The sequence below is a fragment of the Narcine bancroftii genome, chromosome 5 (assembly GCF_036971445.1).
Source record: "Narcine bancroftii isolate sNarBan1 chromosome 5, sNarBan1.hap1, whole genome shotgun sequence".
Lineage (NCBI taxonomy): Eukaryota > Metazoa > Chordata > Chondrichthyes > Torpediniformes > Narcinidae > Narcine > Narcine bancroftii.
This window is the reverse complement of record NC_091473.1, coordinates 53,999,483-54,012,188: the sequence shown is the minus strand read 5'-3', so window position 1 is coordinate 54,012,188 and position 12,706 is coordinate 53,999,483. Positions and strand designations below refer to the sequence as shown.

General features: G+C 42.2%; 1 protein-coding gene across 8 annotated transcripts in view; it reads left to right on the top strand.

Annotated features, from left to right (window-relative positions):
* Positions 1–12,706, top strand: part of astn1 (astrotactin 1) — a 2,519,376-nt gene that overhangs the window by 675,475 nt on the left and 1,831,195 nt on the right. For 6 of the 8 annotated variants that reach the window (XM_069937468.1, XM_069937469.1, XM_069937467.1 and 3 more), the window contains exon 3: positions 7,330–7,459. The exons of the other annotated variants lie outside the window; for them this stretch is intronic. In XM_069937468.1, the coding sequence (XP_069793569.1) occupies positions 7,330–7,459 (130 nt within the window). The remainder of the gene's footprint in view (positions 1–7,329; positions 7,460–12,706) is intronic. 8 annotated transcript variants of the gene reach the window in all.

The window sequence follows — 12,706 nt, the reverse complement described above, 5'->3', positions numbered from 1 at the left end:
TTGCATCCGTGGTTGTCTAAAGTTTGTATATTTAGCAGAGCCTCATCAATACACACAGGAGAGACGATACCACGTAGAAAACGGAAAGAAAGACAATTATACTCATCACTGAAGGTCATTTGTGACCAGATGTCAAAGTGGCCAGATTGTGTATGTGATCCACAATAACAACTGTGGGTTTCAACAAAAAATAACGGAACTGATGGATTGTACCAATTTTTGGAAGTGAAGTGAAGTTTTTTTTCCAGTGCCCCAGGCAGGAGAATAATTTTATTCTCGATACTGCGGCCAAGAACAGAGAGAAGACACGAACTTTGGAAGTTTGTTTAAAAAAACCCTTTCATTAAAAGACCCAGTTGGGCAATAAGTGCCGGCCTCGGCCTTTCGTCAAACTTACACCATTTCAGAAATGTCCAAGGTGACCGATTTAAGGCTGGCGAACGTGCGGCCAGGTGGTGGGGAGAACACTTTCTCCTCCGACTCGCTCTCCTCTCAAAGCCGCTCGGTCAACCCCTGCCGCATGGTCGGCATTCGGGGACCTTCTTCCCTCTCCTCTCTTCCTACCCCCCTTCCTTTCTTCCCACCCCCTCTCCCCTCTTCCCACCTCCTCTCCCCTCTTCCCACCCCTCTCCTCTCTTCCCACCCCCTCTCTCCTCTTTCCACCCCCTCTCCCCTCTTCCCACCACCCCCCTCTCCTCTCTTCCCACACCCCCCAACCCCCAGCAGATGGTTCAAGGATCGCCGGATCCCTTGCTTCGAGTTTAAATGCCCTTTCGGGGAGACGGCTGTTGCCCTTGCAGAGAGAGTGAATGTGGGGGGGGGGGGGGGGGCCAGGTCACTGCATCATTCCCTGTCGTCAATGTCTCTGCTCCACCCGGGCCCGGACCAGCCAACAAGTGAGCGACGCGGGTAAGTGGAAGTCAACCAAAGCGCAGGTGGGAAGAGACAGAACCATGCAAACAAGGACTTAACTGGAGGGAGGCCGGGAACCTTGTAACATAGGTTTCAGTGGCGACTGTAATGATATAAGTTTTAATTTGGAGATAACAGCACGGCAACAAGCCCTTCAGGCCCATGCGGACCAATTAATCTTCTCACCCCCTACGTCTTTCCATCTAAAGTGGATCTCTGCCATTGTGGTAGTGGGAACTTTGACATGTCAAAAATTGCAGAAGTGTGAAAGTTTATTAAACTTCCTAAAGCCATGTGTGTCAGGATAGGTTAAGTCGCCTGAACATTCTAGGTACCATCTTCCTGCTTGGTTCACTGGCGATAAATTGATTTTTCCTTGGTTGCATCATTCAAAGAAAGAGGTTGGGAAATTACATTCAGGATTTGGGGGCAGGGAAATGGCTTGGGATCGGTATCTGTTGGCCTCAACAAGGTCCTGACAATAAGGCGAGTCCGGTTTCCAAAATAAAAAAAACAATACAACTTGGGAAGGAATCCCACATGTTCCTTTTCATGGGTATGGTGATACGATTGTATGCACTGGCTGGCCTGCCCTCTGGTTATCTCCCTGCCTTAGCTCCTCTCTTAGTCCTGCCCATGTGACCCTGGGCCATAAAGGTCGTGTCCCTTCTCCTTTCTGCTCATTTTCCTAGCCTGGACTCAGGCGAGCAGTCTCTTGCTCAATAAAGCCTATCGTTCCCCTCAGTCTTTATCTGTGTCATTATTGGGGCTACTAACAGCACCCAACAATGGGCCAGGGGTTGAGAAACTGCTTCCAAAATCACACCCTTACGGTAGATATGCAGACAGTTTGGTAAGTGAGAGAAGGTCCAAAACAAATTAGTCAATGAAAAATGTGCCATGCAGCTTGGAGCAGAGAGATAAATACCAGGTCAATGTTTAAATAACAGGCCAAGAGATTCAACAGAGGAAAAAAAAAGTGCAAGTGCTGGACTCCTGAACAAACCACGCCAGAGGGACTCAGTGGGTCAGGCAGCGACCGTGGGCAGAAATGTTTCAGAACGGGACCATAGTAACTGGAGGGAGAGAGGTGATGGGGGGGGGGGGGTGGGTGGGGGGGGTGGGTTGGGAGAATCTTTTCCAAACCTAAATGGTGTTTGCAATCTCATTTCTCACCGGGGCCATGCTGCCAGCTCCAACTGAATGCATCCTATTATTCAAACATAAAAGTTAATTCCATTTTTAAACATTAGTCCTAATCATTGATTCTGCTTTTTTTTTGAAAAAAACACCTTTATGTGATCGATACAATCAGTTTTTAAAAAAATAAACTGCACTGGCTACTGATAGTTTCCCATGATTTTAAGTAAAATTCAATGTTCTTTAAATTCTGAAGTCACAAGTTGCTGAGAAGAGACTGAATGAAACAGCAATAGTCTAAAAGAAAATATCTGGTGTATCAGCAACATATATAACATTTTGGGGGGGGGGGGTTGTGTATATAGAGTGAATAAAAGCTCTAACTATGGGTAGGGTTTCACAGTAGTCTCCAGAAGGGTTCTGGGTTTAGGTGGTGTAGTGCACTACCAGTAACCACAAAGACTAGGCGGAGGGAACGATAGGCTTTAATGTACAGAAGAACCTTGCTGGTCCGGATTCAGGTAAAGATGTGACCACGGGAGTGGAGTCATAGGGTATGAGTCATCAGTGGGTGGGCCAGCTCCCATATATACAGTAGTAACCTTAATTGTATTACAATTAATTGTATTGCAATCGTGTCTGCCTGTCCCGCATCGGACTGGTCAGCCACAAACGAGCCTGCAGCTGACGTGGACTTTTTACCCCCTCCATAAATCTTTGTCCGCGAAGCCAAGCCAAAGAAAAGAAAAAAGATTACAATGGAAGAAACATATCACCACAGGTGGGAAAACAGGGTTATATGTAAGCAGATGGGGGTGGGGCCAGCCATCAGCACAACACCCAACCGGTGAATCCCAGTTCACTGCAGGGTGCAAGTAGTTGACCTCACCTAGGGCACCGGGCCAGTAGAGCACTGAGTATCTGTGGGAAGAGAAACAATTAATATTTCAGGGCTCTAATCTTTCTGAGACTTCAAGTCAATCTTCTTGAGCTTTGCTAATGCACAATGCTAATTCAAAACACCAGTTGTGAGAGTGGTTTTAATAATTTTCTATTGCCTTGGAACAGAAGTTCTGAAATGGACTAAATTTTAAATTCTTTTCTCCCCATTAAATTGAACAGAATTAATTTGCCATGTTGAGATGAAAGCTGATTATCAAAATTGGAAACAAAAAACCACAAATATTAATAAATTATAAAAGGCTGAGTGTTGGTGCAAGGTAAAGACAGAGGTGACTAATACCCTTGATCTTTGTCTTCCTGCAACCACCCAGAGCTTAATGGCAGAAATGCAAAAATATGCCCACTAATCTGTTGTTGATAAAGGTACAATCAACATGTTGAATCAACATAACAGCAAGCCTGTGACACCTTGCTATGCTCAGACTCCTCCCTGTATCTATCCAAAAAAGAAAGTCACAACACTTAATAAAAACTTGACTTGGTTGTACTTTGAGATTTTAAAATTGCTAACTTCCTTTACCTCTTATACCACAAATGTTGTACCTAAGTTTCTTTGCTTGGTCACGGACGCCAGGGTCTTATATTCATTCCTCAAATTTTCTTTTTTTACAATGTCGACATACGGCATGGTAACAGGTTCTTTTGGCCCTCGAGACTGCGACACCAAATTACACACTATTGACCTACAACCCAATATCTTTGGAAGGGTGGGAAGAACCTGGAACACCTGGAGAAAACCTATGCAGTCACAGGGAGAACGTACAAACTCCTTACAGGCATGGCCATTTCCAACCCAGTGCTGGCATTGTCACAGCATTGCGCTAACTGCTATTCTAATCGCAACATCCCTATTTTTCCATTTTTCATCCATCCATAATCTTTAGGTTTTCAAAAGCCTGAGAATCGCAACAGCTTCTGATCTTCCCTTTATTGAATTACTTTTCATTTTATCTTGGCAGTGGCCTGCACCAAAGGCTTTGACTCCACTGTGGTGGTACGCCACTGGCCTACAGCAGGGGGCAACCTCTACCTGCAGAAGAGCATGGGGACAAGACAACACCTGGACGGCTGTCAATCAGCCGACCTGAATGGACCAAGCCCCACCCGGTCAGGTGTCAATCACCCTCCAGGATATAAGCCTAGTCGGCCCTTACGCAGTCACTCTCAGAGCTTACAGCGGCACAATCTCACAGCTGGCTCTGTGGAGCTTTACGTCGAATACAGTCTTTGGTTTTGTGTGTTTGCTTCTGACCGATAGCGCACCACATCCACCTCAGTGAAACAAAAGATGAGCCTCTTGGTGAACTGCTGGAGAACTCCTTGAAGTATGGTGAATCTTTAGAAAATGAGGGGGGGAACAAAGAGAGGAGCAATTCAAAACAGGTCAATTGTCATGCACAATACAAATTTTATTTGTACTGCGTTTTGTAACAGCACAACGGTTAGCACAATGCTATTACAATGCCAGCGACCAGGGTTTGAATACAGCCCTATCTATAAGGAGTTTGTACATTCTCCCCGTGTCTGTATGGGCTTTCCCCAGGGTGCTCGTTTTCTCCCACCATTTGAAAGGTACTGGGGTGTTGGTCAATTGGGCAGAATTAGGTAGCATGGACTCAAGGGCTGAAAGGACTTATTACGTCTAATTCTTTTTAGAAAATTTGAATTTAAAATTCTCAAATCAATTTCTTCAGTTTGGATTTTAACCTGACTGTGATTTTATTGTAATTTATCTCAACAGAGCACAAATAAACAAAAAAAAAAATCACTTGAGGTTTGGAAGAACAAGCAAACTGTAAAAGGAAAATTCTGGAAACATGTCACAGGCCAGTAAACATCTCTGGAGAAAGAAACAGTGTTACATTTTCAAGTTAATGACATTTCATTAGAAATAACACCACTCTTCAGAGAAATCTGGCTGTAAACCTGTTTTCTGAGGCAATGCAGAATTATATGTGGCATGGCAAAAATTAGAAGTGTTTTATTATCACTCAGCATTCTTCATGGTCTTCAAAAATAATGAATATTGGACCAGTGTTCCTGTTAAACTCTAGGTACAAGTTAATTAGCTTTAACAAGTTCTTAACAAGTAATTCTTACAAGATCAAGCCAAAATTGGTTTGGTACCAAAATGCATTTCAATTCTGGAATAAGAGGGAGATTGAAGAGATCTGCACACACTACGACCAAATGTTCACCTTTTGCTTACCACAGAATGTCATGATCTTGTGATATAGACAAGTGAATAAAGTTAAAATAGAACAATGGACAAGGAGAATTTAATTAAACATCTGTGATCATTCGCCTTTGCCCACCCACTCAATAAATTATTTTTCCCTTGGGCTAACAAGATCAATATTACTCCCTTGATTTTTAGCGGATGAATAATTTTATTCTAGATACATTTAATTTCTGCTCCACCATTGACATTTTTAATTATATTGTAGTAGCTATTATGGTAGATGCTACTAAGTAATGGCAAACAAATGTAGTCAACTCAAAGCTTGTTTATTGCAGACATACAGTCCTTTTATTCCCTGCCTGTTAATGAGCTCATTAGTGAACAGCTGCTGGTCCACATGACCAGCAGGTTAAAGCTATGAGACATTAGCACCCTGCGCCTTTAGGCCGGGGATTCATTTGATCCACTCGCTGTACTTTGGCATCCAGCACTGCTTGCCTGTGATGTGTCAGGTAAGTATGAACTGACGATGGCGGTTCACGATACTGCGCTGTGCGCCCACTGCATCACCCCCCTCCTGACCAGAATCGTCACCGTAACTTAATATGTGACTTGGGCAGACATCCACATTGCCTGGGTTGAGGCGACGGTACTGGTGAAGTAGGGTCTGTATGGGCAGGTTTAAGTCTGTAAACGCTAAATAGCTGTGGATGCCCTCTGATGTCTAATGTATATACCACTCTATCTCTCTTAATCACACAAAATGGTCCTTCATATGGTTTTAGTAACGGTACCCCTGGAATCTGTCTTCGTACGAATACAACTTCAATGTTTAATAGTGATTGGAGCACTTGTTGCCTAGGTTTGCCATGCCAGTTGGTAGAGGATGGTTTGCTGTTAGCAATACCCTTGTGGAGTTGTTGCAGGACGTCCATGTATGAATTGCTTGTGAAGTGAATATCTCCTGGAACCATAAGGGCTGAACCATACAACAATTCTGCAGACAGATCTTCTTTTGGAGCTGTTCATACTCCTAGTAGAACCCAAGGTAGTTCATCGACCCAGTTGGGACCGGTAAGATGGGCATTCAGTGAAGATTTAAGTTGTTGATAGAAACGTTCCACCAGGTCGTTGGACTGCGGATGGTACGCAGTAGTGTGGTGCAACTGTGTACCACATAAATGAGCCAAGGAAGCCCATAACGCCAAAGTGAACTGTGGACCACGGTCCAAAGTTATGTGTGGCACTCCAAATCTAGCAATCCAATTTAAGATGAATGCTCTAGCACATGCCTCAGTATCACTGACTGGTAATGGAATGGCCTCTGGCCAGCATGTGAAGCGATCTACTACTGTGAGAATATACCTAATGACCTGTGATACTGGTAATGGTCCAACCAGATCCACATGCACATGCTAAAATCTTCTGCGCATTGTCGGGAAAGGCTGTAGGGGTGCTTTGGTGTGGTGTTGAATTTTCGCAGATTGGCAGGATATACATGTTCGTGCCCATTGAACAACATCTTTTTTCAGACCATACCATATGTACTTGTTTGACATTATTTTGAATGAAGTCCTGATGGATGGGTGTGAGATTGTGAATGTCATCAAAAAGACACCGTCTCCAAGATAATGGGACCAATGGTCGAGGATAGCCCAACAATAGATCACAAAGGAGTTCTGGACTACCTTGTTATGGTGCCAGTTGTCGAGTCTAGTAATAGCTGTACTGTATGCCTGTATATCGGAATCCATGGATTGTGCCACAGCCAGTTCAGCAATGTTGATTCCACCTTGAATATGGCACACACTTGATCTAGAGAGCACATCTGTGACCAGATTGTCCTTTCTCGAAATATGACATATGTCCGTAGTAAACTCCGAAATGTTGGACAAATGTTGTTGTTGTCTTGCCGACCAAAGATCTGTGACTTTGCTGAAGGCAAAAATGAGCAGTTTATGGTCTGTGAATATGGTGAAATGTCGACCTTCCAAGATGTAACGAAAATGCCTTATGGCCAGATAAAGTGCTAATAGTTCTCAATCAAAGGCGCTGTACTTCATTTCCGCTGGTCTTAGATGACGACTAAAGAAGGCAAGGAGCTGATAATGGCTATTAATGTATTGTTCCAGAACTGCACCCACAGCTGTTCCTGAGGCATCTGTGCGAAGCGTGAAAGAAGCTTCAGGATTTGGATGTGCAAGCATTGCTGCTTTGGCTAATGCCTCTTTGGCGGACATAAATGCAGCCTCTGTGGTCCAGGTAATGTTTTTGTTTGGAGCAGAGATGATGTCAAACAGGGGTCGCAGGATGTCAGCAATCCCGGGAATAAATTGGTGATAAAAATTTATCATTCCCAAAAAGTTCTGTAGCCATTTGACGGTGACAGGTCTGGAAAATGTACAGATGTTGTCTACCTTGCCTGATAACTGAGATATGTCGTCTGCTGTAATTTTATGCCCTAAGAATTGTATGGTTGACTTGCCAAATTAACACTTGTCAAGGTTAATTGTCAGACCAAAGTCTTGGAGCCGTTGGAAAAGGCAGCGCAAATGCAGGCGGTGATCTTGTTCCTTTTGACTTGCTACAAGGATGTTGTCTAAGTAAATATACGCAAAGTCTAAATCTCTGCCTAGAGCTTCAATAAGCCGCTGAAATGTTTGCGTGGCATTCTTTAAGCCAAATGGCATTCTGAGGAATTCAAAAAGACCAAACGGCGTAATAATTGCTGTCTTGGAAATATCATTCTCATGAATCGGTATCTGATGATATCCCTTAAACAAATCAATCTTTGAAAATAAGCAGCAATAATACAGATGGGCGGTGAAATCCTGTATGTGTGGAATTGGGTATCTGTCAGGTGTAGTGACATCATTAAGCCTACGGTAGTCACCGTAGGGTTTCCATCTGCCTGTCTTCTTGGGTACCATATGCAAAAGTGAGGCCCAAGGGCTGTTTGAGCGTCAGATGATACCCAATTCTTCCATTGCTTTAAATTCTGCCTTTGCTTGCCGCAAATTATCAGGCGCCAAACGATGAGCCCTGGCATGGACCGGTGGTCTGATGTGTCTATGTAATGAGACACACTATGGGGTGTTCTTGAGGCATTGAAGTTAGGGGTGAGAATATGGGGAAATTCATTGAGTGGAGCAGTATATGCATCCTTGGTTGAAGTATGTACTCTGAGCTGTGAAACTCTCCCCTTGATGCATGCCAGTGGATATATCTGAAAGGTGGTGGCGTGAACTAATTTTCTGTGTTTTACGTCTACCAATAAGTCATGAGAACATAAAAAAATCCACACCCAAAATGGGTTGAGCGACAGAAGCAAGGACATAATTCCAATAGAATGTGGTTCCACCTATTCCGATTGCAACTTGTCTAGTGCCGAAACTTGGAATGGCATTTCCATTTGCCGCTCCCAGGGTCAAGTGGCATTTTTTATGCGTCCTTTCAAAATAGGCCAGCGGGAGCAAACTAAGTTCAGCACCTGTGTTGACAAGGAATTTACACTTATCCGCATCATCCTGAAGATACAATAGGCCTGTAAGTATGCCAGCTGCTGAGGCCACTACTGGCAGCCGGCTCTCTCGATGTACATCAGGACGTTCCTCTTTCTTGGGATTGGACTGTAGATACAGGAGGCTGGTAGGATGCGGGAGATGCTTCTGCTGCAAAAACTGGATGTATTCAGGGAGACTCTTGAATAAGAGTATGATAGAGCCTGTCAGCCTCTCGAGCCATGTCATGGGGACTGCAGAAATCCATGTTACAAATGGTCTGGCAACAAGAGCTGGAAGTTTAGACAGAAATAAGGTTTCAAAAAGCAGACAGTGGGAATGACCATCTGACAATGCTAGCATCTCATTCATCAGGTCTGATGGATTCTTGTCACCTTGGCCTTCCATGTTCAAAAGACGCATGCCATGCTCATGCCTAGTAAGTTCCAATGTGTCAAGAAGAAACTGGTGGAACCTGGTGTACATGCCAGAGAATGAGCCCTAAATTCACTTTCTCAAGATGCAGTGGCCGCATCCGATGTACTCACGACATGCCAAAATTTTGTGTCTTCCACCGTTAATCCCCAAAGACAAAACTGGGTTTCAGCTTGAAGAAACCAAATTCGAGGCTGATGTGTCCAGAAAGGAGGCAAATGAAGCCCAACTGCATTAACTGTCGTGGCGGCAGTGACAGTTGTTGGTACTGTTGAAATGTCCTCCTTCTCCATAATGAATCAAATTCATTGAATCTTAACTTCAGGGACACCAATTTGTAGCAGCTACTATAGTAGAAGCTACTAAATAAAGGCAAACACACATAAAGGTAATCAACTCATTTACTGCAGACATACACAGACCTTTTATTCCCTGCCTGTTAATGAGCTCGTTAGTGAACAGCTGTGAAGCAGCAGGTTAAAGCTATGAGCCATTAGCACCCCGCCCCATTAGGCAGGGGCTTCATCTGATCAACTCGCTGTACTTTGGCACCCAGCACTGCTAGCCCGCGATGTGTCAGGTAAGTCTGTGAACTGACGGTGGTAGTTCGCAAAACCGCGCTGTGCGCCCGCTACAATTGCAATTTCATCTAAATTAATTTCCTAATTTTAAAGAAAGCTAAAAGGAAGGTGATATTTCGTTAGATTTTTTATTTCTTATTCAAAGTAAGGTCCCTAATATTTGGAAACTGATATGAAATTATATTTCTGGACAGCCCAGCAGAGTGTGAGTAAACCAAAGTCATGAAGAAAAGATCTGGCAACAAATTCAAATTACCCCTTGGGCAATATCAATTCCATTTCATTAAATAAAAGTGGAATAACGTCACTGGTATTTGAGGTGGCAACCCTTGAATTTGCAAATAATTGCAAAACCTTTTGCAGTTTACTGATTCCCCTTGTCTGAAGGAAAATTGTTGGCCCAATTTGCTTTAATGTTAATCTGACAACAGACCACAAGTCATGGGACTCTGAGCAGCTCTCTGCAATGGGAAAAGGCCTTACTAAAATCCATGTAGAAAACATCCATGAGCTTTACTTCATGGACTTGCCAAGTAATCTCAAAAAATCTATATGATTGGTTAAACACAACCTACCATGCAAAAAAAATCATGTTGACTAACCCTAATCATACACTGTCTATCCAAATATATATCTGATTTCTTAGAACATCATCCAGTAACTTACCCACAACTGATGTTAGACTCACTGACCTATAATTTCCCAGATTAGTCTGAGTCTTTTAACAATGGTACAACATGAACTACCTTCCAATTATGAGGCACCTCACCTGAAGTTAAAGACATTTTAAATACTATTTATCAGGGTTCCTGCAAGTTCCACAAGAGCCTCCCTCAAGTTTTGATGGAATACCATGTCAGGCCCTGTGGATTTATCCACCATCATTTGTCTTGAGACCTCACTGCTTGTTTGCCTTATTCCTGAGTGAACAGTGATTTTTTAAAAAATAAATAAATAAATAGAATTAAGATTTCCCATCTCTGTTGGCTCCATACATAGTCGACCACTGATCTTCAAAAGGACCATATTTGTACCATATTATCCTTTTCTCTTTAATCTACCTGTAGAAGCCCTTGGGATTTTCCCTCACTTTGTCTGGCAAAGCAGCGTCATGTTTGCTTTCAGCCCTTCTAATTTATTTATTGTCTTATTTCGCATTTTTTTATACTCCTCAAGTACCTAATTTGCTCATTGTTGCCTATACCTGCTATACACCACTTTTTAACGACTGGAGCTCACCTCTTCTCATCCCGTCACTTCTTTCTTTTGTTATTTTTATTGTTTGTTGGAAAAGAAAACAAATCTATAATAAATTCATTGCATTGAGTATACTACTCATTTAAGATAATAGCATATATTACAGTGACAATAGTATTTGGACTTAAATCCCAATCCAATATGTATTTTTACATTGAGCGGTTTAAGAAGAAAAGAAAAAGAAAAAAAAGAAGAAAAAATCTAACCCAATAGCAACCAAAGTTGTAATTCATTTTGTAAGTAGACATAACATCAAAGAACATCCTCAGGAGATCAGAACAAATATGTCCAGTAACCAATTATTCAATTGTGAAAGTAAGCCAGGTCCTATTAAAGGAAATATTGATTTTTGTGACATTATGCCTAATTTTCTCCAAAATTTAAAAAGGACATAATGTCTCTCCATGTCTGTAAAATTGGCTTTTGGTTCTTAATAAATGTCGTTCAATGTGGTGTTTGGAAAGTAGATCAAATTTTAGTTTTGCTCCTAAATAACTCTGAATCTCTATTTTGAGCAAATCGTAGGACTATCTGTTTGATGAAATCCCATCTTTCTTCCCTGCCTTTTTATTTTTATTAGTTGTGAAGGAAATAATTTTACCATGTATATAGGGTTCTTAGTATTCCAAACCATTCATAAGAAACATCTGGGGTTGAATTAACCTTAAAGAAGAATAGAATCTGGTTTTCTAAAAAAGTCAAAAACTTTTTACTTTTAAGTAATATGGTGTTAAATTGCCACTGTTTTTTGATACTTAGAGTATTTGGAAATTCCAAATTTAAAGATACAGGACCATGATCTGAAATGACTAGACTTTGATGTTCGCATTTTTTAACCAACTTAATTAACTGATTATCAATGATAAATTAATCTATCCTTTTATAAAATCTATGGATATTTGAGAAAAAGGAGTAATCCTACTAGTAGTGTTCAAAAATCTCCATAGATTTGACACTCCCATATTAGATTTTTAAAAACTGTATTGCTAAAGCCGATTTTGAGACATTTATTTTTCTATTGGAAGAACAGTCTAAAATTGTGTTTAAAACAACAATGAAAATCTCCACTTAAAATGAATGAGTATTGGGATAAGTCCAGTAAAAGGTCAAATTTTTTTTCACAAAACTGGTTCATCTGCATTTGGAGCATCGATATTTGCTAAAACAAACACTTTATTCTTTATCATCATAAAAATGATCTAGCGCTCCATTTTATCCACAATGCTGGTGCACAATACTTTATCCAGAACCCTTGGGGGACAGTATGTTCCGAATTTCGGATTTTTACGGATTACAGAAAAAAAGCTAGTTGCCCCAGATTTAAGCCCACCCGAATTGTGCTGCCGTATCCACCCCTTTCTAGTGACGTTGGCATCTCTCTCCCTCCCACCTGAGTCGCGCTGGTGTCTTTCCCCCTGACCCATCCACCCAAATCGCGCTGCTCTCTCTCTCCACCCCCGCCCTGAGTTACGTGGCCGTCTCTCCCTCTTCCCACCCAAATCGCGCTGTTGTCTCTCTCCCCCTCACCCACCCGAGTCGCGCTGCCTTCTCTCTCCCTCCTTGGCTGCCCGAGTTGTGCTGCTGTCTCTCTCTTTCTCCATCTGCTGTACCAGCACCAGGAAAAATTTCCGGTTTTTGAAACTTTGTGGATTTTAGTTGTCCGAATAAAGGATTGTGTACCTGTACTATTATGTAGTATAAATGGCACATAATAGAGACACCCCCATTTTAACTTC